Source organism: Thamnophis elegans, chromosome 7 (assembly GCF_009769535.1).
Source record: "Thamnophis elegans isolate rThaEle1 chromosome 7, rThaEle1.pri, whole genome shotgun sequence".
NCBI classification, from domain to species: domain Eukaryota; kingdom Metazoa; phylum Chordata; class Lepidosauria; order Squamata; family Colubridae; genus Thamnophis; species Thamnophis elegans.
In genome coordinates, this window is record NC_045547.1 from 70460161 (window position 1) to 70470777 (window position 10617).

At 38.4% G+C, this 10617-nt stretch overlaps 1 protein-coding gene across 2 annotated transcripts in view; it reads right to left on the reverse strand.

Moving 5' to 3' along the window:
• Positions 1-2629: 2629 nt before the first annotated feature.
• The window catches only part of TPRKB (TP53RK binding protein), a 9249-nt gene continuing 1261 nt past the window's right edge, over positions 2630-10617 (reverse strand). For both annotated transcript variants that reach the window (XM_032221396.1, XM_032221397.1), the window contains exons 2-5: positions 5191-5374; positions 4710-4832; positions 3536-3712; positions 2630-2814 (exon numbers count right to left, since the gene is read on the reverse strand). In XM_032221396.1, coding sequence (XP_032077287.1) covers positions 2731-2814; positions 3536-3712; positions 4710-4832; positions 5191-5334 — 528 coding nt within the window. In that variant the 5' untranslated portion in view covers positions 5335-5374 and the 3' untranslated portion in view covers positions 2630-2730. The remainder of the gene's footprint in view (positions 2815-3535; positions 3713-4709; positions 4833-5190; positions 5375-10617) is intronic.

Sequence of the window (10617 nt, forward strand, 5' to 3'; positions counted from 1 at the left end):
AGATTTCAAAAAGTTTTTTTAAAAAAAAAAAACCATCCAGGTTCAATTCATCTCTCAATGTATTCCACCACTAAGGGTAAAATTGACAAAGCATTCTCCCAGGGAACAACAAAGTTACAGCACATTGGTTTATGTTAACTGCACGCGAGCCATTTTTCATTTATGTTCAAAAAAGGATATGATTTAAATCTACCTGCTCGCCACCAGTTAATGTTACCAAAAATAGAAGCTTCATTTCAGCCAGCAAAACGAATGATATATTCCATGTGCCATTTGTTTTGTCAGGGAATGAAAACAAATCTTTAATTTTCCATGATAAAATATGCTACCAAGGCTGAGCTGTGTTCAAAGCTCTATATCCTTTTCTCATCCATTTCTAGTTATCATTCTTTTCTTCAACAAGCTTTTTTTTAAAAAAAACCCTGTAAAACCAATCAAGCTTTTGCTATTTCATGTTGTCTAATCCTTCATAAGAAAATATTGTAAATATAATCTTAATGCAGTAGTAAGTAAGTAGTAAGTAAGTAGTAAGGTTACAACCAAGACACAAGTTCAAATCCACTATTGGAAAACTGGGTAATACACAATTTTATTTTGTGCGAATCCTTTTTTCTTTTATTTTTCAACAAGTAGCTTATCTTTTAGATTTCACGGCTGACATCTTTGTTTCTTCTACAAACAATATAGTACAATGCATGATTATGGATTATATTTATATTCTAAATTTCCCATGTCTAACTGGGCAAAGTGTAAATGAGTGAGGAGTTAGTGGACTGAATGGTTTTCAGCTTGATATGAGTACCATGAGCTTCTCAACTTTGATAACCTCAAAGAAGCATCTGGAGATGTGGTTTTGTTACAACTTGTATGAATACATCAAATGCATCTAGCTTACCAATAAAAACATTTGCTGGCCAAATCTACAATTGTATATGTTATAAATCTCTGAGGGAGATGGACAGTTAAGAAATATGAAATATAAATAGATAAACTTCAAAGTCTCAGGTCGGCTCTGGTGATGTCACTGAGGAGTGTATTTATCCAATTTAAATGTCTTTAATTTGTTTGGGGAGCAAATTTGATATAACCCCAAGGAAGCAGTAGGACAGAATATATTCTACATTTTTAAAGTGTAATCACATACATAGATCTATAAAATTAAAAAAAAGCTGCAAGATTTGGAACAAAGAGCTCCATGTTCAAAGATTAAAGCTGTCAGGTTTTCCCGGTTCCACCACAAAACCGCGGTAGACAAAAGCGCGGTCAACGAAAGCGCGTATGTGACATCATCACAGCGCGACGAAAAAGATAGAAAAATGTAAAAATAAAGCGAAAACCTTACCCTAACCCCCCCAAACCTAACCCTAAACCTAACCCTTAACCTAACGAAAAACCTAACGCTAACCCTTAACCTAACGCTAAACGTAACGCTAACGCTCTAAACCCAACCCTAACCCTTAACCTAACCCTAACCCTAAACCTAACCCTTACCTTTATGTGAATCGGCTTGCTGTAATTTAATTTTTATTTCAATTTTTCGATCTTTTTCGTCACACTGTGATGACATCACATACGCGCTTTCGTCGACCGCGCTTTTGTGGAACGCGGTTTTGAAGGGTCACTGGTTTTCCCAACCTAGCATTAGCACAATAAATGTATTGATCCTACAACTTCCAGAATTTCCAGCCAATATGACCATTGCAGTTGTGTTTCAAAGACAAACAGGGCACCAAAGTGAGAAAAAACTAGATTCAGATCCAAGATTAAAGAAGAAATCTTCTGAATACGATGTTGGAGCATTCCACTGGAGCAGTACAGATACCAGTCTGGTGCAGCCTACATTTTCTAGCTTACTAATAACAAGAGACCAGCTGTGGGTGATTTTCAGAAAGCTTGGGAAGAAGTACATTCCCATGACCACCCGAAGAAAAATAAGTCATCAATTTTCCAGAAAAAAGGGAATTTTTTGCAACAAAAACAACAATCGTAAGAGGCTTCCCCAAAGGGAAAAAGATAACAGAATGACTTATGATCTAGTAACATGGCTATGCTATACAGGTTATGTTTGGTTGAAACAGTAAGGTGGAACAGCTGCAATAAGACTATAGAAAAAATAAAATTAGGGTTACAGCAAAGTGGAATTTATCTCTTTTGGGTCCCTCTGATCAAAAAGATGATAACCTCAAGATACAAAGTTTGGCCAAGAGCAGGAAAACTCCCAATTAAATAATTAATTAATTTTTTTTAAAAAATGTAAAAACTCACATGCAAACAGTCTCTCTTTGGAGCAACAGAGTATAAGTTCTATGAGACTTTCATTAGACTGAAATGAGATGAAAGCAGGGAATCAGTACAGAATTACGTACCTTAAGTTCCCATTTTTTCATTGCTAAAGAATTCTATTGAAAATTTGTTGCAATTTTGCTCATTGCTCTGTATTTCCCAGAAACAAAATTGAGATGGCGAGTCAAAGAATCATGATGACATGCAAAGCAGGGAAATGGCCTCAGAATTCTGCAGTTTTAAATTTTAATATTTAGATATTTGACAATCATTAATTGCTGGCAGCAGAGCACTTTAAAAAGCGGCATCATTCTGCTTCATGAATAAAATGGTGCTTCAGATCAAATCAGAGATCCCAAAATACATTTAATGCCGACATAACAAGAGGGGGAAGAAAATTAAAATAAAATTTCTTTCAGTAACGAACAGCTGTCATTTCTAATGCAGTCATATTTCTTTGGTTGCCATTCTGCAAATGATGCCATCCAGCAGGGTGCCTATTTTTTCTTCTTGTGGAGTGAGCTTATATACCTGCAAAGATAACAAAATGGTGACTTTCTCAAGAGACAGCATGAATTCTACAAAGTATTTATTTTGGTTTGTTTAAAATGATTTGAAGTGTGGGGGGAGGGTCATCTACTCAATTCTTGGAGACCAGATACCACAGGCAGTTTTACACTTCAGAGTTGCCCTGAAAGGCAAACTGATGGAGTGGCCATGGAGGCACAGAATAAAAGAAAATATCCCAAGAAACCTCTTCTGAAAATGTAGAAGTGCAGAAAAAAGCCAGAAATTCAGTTCAGTGTACTAATATGATCTTCCTCTGAATTTCAGTAGCACAGGAGACATGACACTTAACAGCTTACAAGTTGCTTACCCCTAGTTTATAGGTTGTGTTATGACATTTACATTTTTTATTAGTTACATCAGTCTTCCTCGTTCTGCCACTCTCCAAATATGTAGCTGGAAGTTAGGAAAAGGCTTTGCTACATTAACATTTAGATTTCCAGGCAACTGAAACCAATCCAGATTTTAGGGGGGTGGGAAGAACGTATGGTATATATGTGAAAGATTATGCAAACATCTTTTTATATGCTTGCAATCCTATACATCCATATCCGAGAGAAAATTACCCTAGGTTTGATGATAATACCCAAGCGAATACCTGTTACACTGCATTGAACCTTCAATGTTTTGATTTATTAAAATGCTCGTTTACTCTATCTTCTTACTCAGAGAAGCTGAAACAAACCTTCTTAATTTTTTGTACGTCACTTATTTCAGAGAGATGATCAATGGAAACTTGCTGGCCATCTACTTCACTTATTATGTCGTTCAGGTTCACAGTTTTCTTTTCGTGTTCAATCAAAACTATGAGGACTGCAGAGTCGCTATCAGAAATGCCGAATTTTTTGAAGGCATCTGTAATCTGACATTAAAGGAGAATACAGTCTTGTATTAGTCATAGTCATTAGCACCTGATCTAATCTAAATGTTATTTCAAAAATAACCATCCCATTTAAAAGATACAAAGATCTACATATTATTTTCACTTAACCGAGAATAAGGTATTTAATATTTATTTCTTTCAGCTCAATACTTTCACTCAAATTGATTTAAGCAGGGCTGTCAAACTTGCGAACCGAGAACCAGATGCATCATGCACTGGCCATGCCCATGTCCGGTTTAGCGAAGTTACAATATGTCATGTGATGACGTGATGCTGCGAGTTTGACAACCCTGATTTAGAGCGTAGTACAAATTAAGAATGGCTAACATTTGGGGGGGGGGGTGGTTATATCAACAGCAATACAATACAATACAATAGCAGAGTTGGAAGGGACCTTGGAGGTCTTCTAGTACAACCCCCTGCCTCTGAAGGAAACCCTATACCGTTATAGCAATATAACAATAGCACTTAGACGTATATACCGCTTCATAGTGCTTTACAGCACTCTCTAAGCAGTTTACAGAGTCAGCATATTGCTCCCAATAATCTGGGGCCTCATTTTACCGACCTCAGAAGGATGGAAGCCTTGAGCTGATCAGGACTGAACTCCTGGCAATGGGCAGGATCAGTGTACAATACTGCATTCTAACCACTGAACCACCATGGCTCTTCTGCTTTGATTATGCTTTGGTCTCCAGTAAAATGGGGAGCTGCAGCTGGAGGCTAGCAAAAATAAAACAAAGCAAATCCCAATGGTAGGTGAAGCTTCTTGTATTATGGTTATGCTACTTTTTTCTCTTCCTTTCTCAATATAGTGCAACATTTCTTTCTCTTTTTCTCCTGACAGTATACCAACCCACAAAGTGGAAGAGAAATGACAGCCCCCAAAATAAAGGAATATGTCTATAGAGGGTGACGCTGCATGAAACAAGGCAGAGGGACTGCAGTATCTCAGCCCCAGTTATAACCATCTCACATTATTGTTCGGTGAAAGGTTGAATATGATTTCAGCATTAAGTGTTCTTGTCTTCATTTTGCCAATTTTGTAGAGATGAACAGCTTTATTTGCGGCTACTAGTATCTGAAAAGGATCAACAACCTGCCAGAGAAAAGATAAAGAGGTTTTCAACTGCTGTATCAGTTCCAGAATAACAACTTGCATTTTTTTAGTCATTTTATAAAATGATTCTTTAGGAAAGCAATCCCCTACTTTACAGCTATGAAATGGAATAGTACGTTTAGGCTCTGTATTTATATTAAAATTTAGACTATACATCACATTTCTACCCATGGGAAAGCAAAATCACTAGAAACAATCTTCCAGAAGTTTGAGCAGGCAATTTAAAAAGTGAGGTGAAAATTATTTATCTCCTTAGAAGTTTCTACCCACTGGATTTTTTTTTCCAAACAGTAGTCTGAACGTTACTTAATACGTAAAATGGAGACAAGTTGCTTACCATTGAAGGATTAATTAATGCTCCATCGATAGCACCTTCCATTGCTTTCCTCCGCAGAGTAGCAGCATTTTTCACACCATTAAATAGGATAACAGTCACAAGGCAGTCAGGAAATAATTCTAAGCGATGTCTTAAACATCCCATCTTGTACCAGAACAGTAAGCTCCTTCTGAATTAATCAAACCTGGAACATTTATAAACATTTAAGAGTTACATATGGAAACTGTTTATATTTAAACTTCTATATTTGGAAAACAGAGATGTACTGAAGTTTAAAGATTAATTCTGTGAGGTGACTAGAAGGGATCAGGTCAATCCTGGATTGCTATGAAGTGCAGCTAGTGGTCTATCCAATGGTAACATCTGGAAAATTAAACTAATTGGGTTTATGCTCCAGAATTGATTAGGTTTTATGAAACGTGCTCTTACACTAATTACCTGTTCTCCAACAAGTGTTGGCTTTTACACTGGAACAGCTTCAAGAATATTTTTTTCTACAGAGAAAAGATCATTGCTATTCTGAATTTTTTCTCAGCCTATTAGTCACCAAGTAAGAAAATTGTGCCAATATGAGTAGGATTATCAACATTTTTTTAAAAAAAAATGTGAATTTATGTTTAATTAATCTTCACAGCTGCCCAAGTATCCAGAGTTCACTTGTAGCAACTATGTAAAAATTCTTTGCTTCCATGCACATAAGGGATACCTCAAAGTTCCTATTAGCACTTCAATGTCTTTCATACAAAATGACAATAGAGCACATTACGTTGCAACTAATTACAAGATGCATCTTTATAAAAATAGATTTTCAAGCCCTTCATTCAGACTTACACAAAGTGAGTTCTCATATCACAGACGAAGTAATCTTTTAGAGCTGTTTTTTTTAATATGCTCTTTATTGGCAAAAAGTCATTTGACAAAAAGATGATTTAGTCATAACATTTGGTATAGATCTTGCTAATTTTTGGTTAACTGACTATTTTTTTCAGGACAATATCTACTGTATATCTTTGTATATTACCAGTGTCAAACTCGCCACATCAATGTCACATGACATATCATGACATATTTTGCCTTCACGGAGCTGGGGTGGGCATGGCCTGCGTGTGACGTATCTGGTCCGCGGGTCCACCAGTTTTACTGTTCTATATCTATCTAGTTTCTTAATGATGCATTGCCCATCTAAATTCAAGAAATCTTCCCTCAAGATTATTTCTAAAAATGGTGAGATCATACGCCGGCACAGGATTAAATATCACCAATATGTGGACGATACACAGTTGTATCTGTCCGCCCTGTGCCAACTCAGTGAAACGGTAGAAGTGATGTGCCAGTGCCGGGAGGGTGTTAGGGTCTGGATGGGAACGAACAAGCTTGCACTCAATCCCGACAAGACCGAGTGGCTATTGATGCTCCCTCCCAAAGATGGTCCAGCTATTCCATCTCTCAGCCTGGGGGGTGAAATTATACGCCCCTCAGAGAGGGTTCGCAATTTGGGAGTCCTCCTGGATCCGCAGCTGACTTTAGAACACCATCTGTCGGCTGTGACCAGGGGGTCCTTTGCCCAGGTTCACCTGGTGCACCAATTGCGACCCTACCTGGACCGGGAGGCCCTTCGGATAGTCACTCACGTCCTTGTGACCTCAAGACTGGACTACTGTAACACGCTCTACATGGGGCTGCCCCTGAAGTGTTCAAAGACTTCAGCTTGTCCAGAATGCAGCCGCGCGAGCGACTGGGTGCACCCCGGTATACCCACGTCACACCTATCCTCCGGAGCTGCACTGGCTGCCCATTGGTCTCCGGACACGCTTCAAGGTGCTAGTCGTTACTTTTAAAGCCCTACATGGTATCGGACCTGGGTACTTGAGAGACCGCCTCCTGCCAATTACCTCCCAAAGACCTATTAGATCCCACAGACTAGGCCGCCTCCGAATTCCATCTGCCAGCCAATGTCGGCTGGCAACTCCCTGGGGGAGGGCCTTCTCTGTGGCTGCTCCGGCCCTCTGGAATGATCTCCCCGTTGAGATCCGGACCCTTACCACCCTTCCGGCTTTCCGCAAAGCAACTAAGACCTGGCTGTTCCGGCAGGCCTGGGGCTGTTGAAATTTCCAGCCCCATCCGAGGTTACGACTGTTGTTGTATTTTTAAATTGTTTGTCTTTTTTTTTTTATTTTGTACCCCCTTTCCCCTTCAGATTGTTAGCCGCCCTGAGTCCCCCGGGAATAGGGCAGCATACAAATTAAATAAATAAATAAAAATATTAAGTTTAAATATTGTTTTGTGGATGATGCTTGCTAAAAGAGAGAGGGAGGGAAGAAGTAAGTAAGTAAGTTGTAAATTAGATGAGGATTAAGGGTATGGCAATATTTATATTGTGATCATTTTAAAAAATAGGTCAGTAGAAAAAAAATCAAAATTTAACGTGGATAGAGGAAAATCACACTAACCTCTAAAATACATTTCATTAATAATAATTTTTGTTGTAACTTTGGTCACTAAACAAATTGCTGTAAGTCGAGGATTATCTATCTATCTATCTATCTATCTATCTATCTATCAATGGCTGTGTGTGTGTGTGAGTGTGTGTTTGTGTGTGTGTGTGCATAACACTCGAACGCCTCGAGCAATTTCAACCAAACTCGGTACACAGATGACTTACTCTCTGGAAAAAATACTGTGGGGGTAAGAAACCCCTAACATACCTCGGGGTGTGTGTTCTGTTAAGATACAGCCTTTTATATCATAAAATGGCTTCTACTGTACAGCACAATGGAGTTGCCATAGTAATGGCTTCTCAGTACTCCACAAGGGGGCTCCCTCTAGTAAGGGGGAAAATCCAACATTAGAAATTACGTTTGGTCCGGACATTTTCCCCTTATAAATAAATACCGGGCCAATGCCGGGTTATCAGCTAGTAAGTAATATAGTATAGTTAGAATTATGATACATTATATTATTTGTACTATTATATAAATAAAAATCACATTATTAATCATAATACAATAAATTATATATTTATATTACACAATCAATAAATTATATTTAAGACTAAAATTGAATTTTATCATATTCATTATTTATAATTCTATAATAGATACATTAATTAATATATCTATTTATTAATGCTTATTATTTATTAATGTATAATAGAGCCAGTTTGGTCTACTGGTTATTGATTCAAAAATTCCTAAATAGGATGATAGAACTCATCAGATTTGCAAATGACATCAATTTGGGGAAAATTGATAACACTTTGGAATATAGACTCAAGATTGAGAAAGATCTTGACTTAAGCATTGGGCCCTATCTAACAAGATGCAGTTCAGTGGTGAGAAACGTAGGAATCTGTATTTAGGCAGAAAAAAAACCCAAATGTACAGGTGTAGAACAACTTGCCTTCGGGGTTGTGGGTGCTGCATTGCTGGAACTTTTCTAGAATAGTCTGGAGTCTGGACAATTTGTTCGGAATGGTATGTCTCCTGTTGTGAGCAGGGGGTTGAACTAGAAGACCTTCTGAGGTTCCATCCCGCTCTTTAATTCTATTATGGGGCTGGCCTAGGAATCAGGAGTCCTTGAATTCCATTCCTATCTTAGGCATAAAAATCCAGTTGGGTGATTTGGGGCCAGTCATTCTCTCTCAGCCCAACCTACCTCAGAGGGTTGTTGTTATGGGGAAAATAGGAGGAGGACACAGTATAATTTAGGTTCTATACCTTGAGTTGATGGGATAAAAATCAAATAAGTGCAGAGAAGAGCAAAAAAAGATGATTCGGAGACTAAAACATATAAGGAACGGTTGCAGGAACTGGGTATGTCTGTTTTAATGAAAAGAAGGACTAGGGTGACATGATAGCAGTCTTCCAATACCTTATGGGTTGCCACAAAGAAGGGGGAGTCAAGCTATTCTTCAAACCACCTGAGGGCAAGACAAGAAGCAATGGGTGGAAACTAACCAAGGAGAGAAGCAACCTGGAACTAAGGAGAAATTTCCTGACAGTTAGAACAATTAATCAATGGAACAGCTTGCCTCCAGAAGTTGTGAATTCTCCAACACTGGAAGTTTTTAAGATGTTGGATAATCATTTGTCTGAAGTGGTGTAGGGTTTCCTGCCTAAGCAGGGGGTTGGACTAGAAGACCTCCAAGGTCCCTTCCAACCGTTATTCTATTCTACTCTATTCCTATCCTACTCTACTTTTTATTATATTCCATTCCAAATAAATAAAAAGGATAAATTATATAAATGCAGTAATTTTAATTATTTATTCTTCTTCTTTGAACTTCACTCCTAAGGTAATCTACGTACGCAGGAACAACGCTGCCCTCAGCCCACTTTTCCCTCACTTGTTTGCTTTTTTTGTTTAAAAAAGGCCACTGTGAAAATATTTACAGACCCCTCGCATCCTGGACATAAATTGTTCCAACTCCTCAAAATGACGCTATAAGAGCACTGCACAAAGACAACCAGACACAAGAACAGCCCCCCCCCCCCGAATGCCATCATTCTGCTAAACGAATAATTCCCTCAACACTGTCAATCTATTTACTAAGTCTGCATTACTATTAATCTTCTCATCGTTCGTATCCCCCATCTCCTCCTACTTATGACTGCAGGACTGTAACTTTGTTGCTTGTATCCTTACGATTTATATTGATTGTTTCCTGATTGTTTATTTGTACTGTGGGAAGTTATCATCCAGCCCACTCCCAGAAAAATGAAATATCCTAGGAAATATTGAAAAGGAAGAATATTTCTCTGGATGTGAAAAGAAAGAAACATGTTTTAAAAGACAGAATAGTTGCCTGTAGCTTCCTGCCCATCCCCACTGATAATGGGCCATTAAGACGGCTAGGCTAGTCCACTTTACATAATAAAGACTTCACCAGCAGCTACAGGAACGCATGATAATATTGGCCCCTTACTCAATTGACCATATGGCATCTGAGAACTCATCCATACCTGGAATCAAAACATAGCCTAGAGAGTAGCCCCTGCATGGCCCCATGGGAGTCTGACAACAAATCAGAATACATTTCTTACACAGGAACAGGAAACAGAGAGGTGGGACTAAACAGATTATAAAAAGCCTAGCAAGCCCCTCCTTCAGCCCTTCTCTTCTTCTCCACCAACATTGAAGCATGTGATCACCTTTTCTGTTCAGGGCTCAAGCCATGTGGCCCTGTCCAACAATAAACCATCTTTCCAAGCAGCCTCCATGTCTCCAGTGTATTTTTCACCACTTGGAGCCGAACCCAGAAGGACATTCTTTCATCAGTACCCTATGACTATCATTAAGTGTTGCATCTCATGATTCTTGACAAATGTATTTTTTTATGCCTTTTTGGGTACACTGAGAGCATCTGCACCAAAGACAAATTCCTTGTCTAATCACACTTGGCCAATAAAGAATTCTATTCTATTCTAT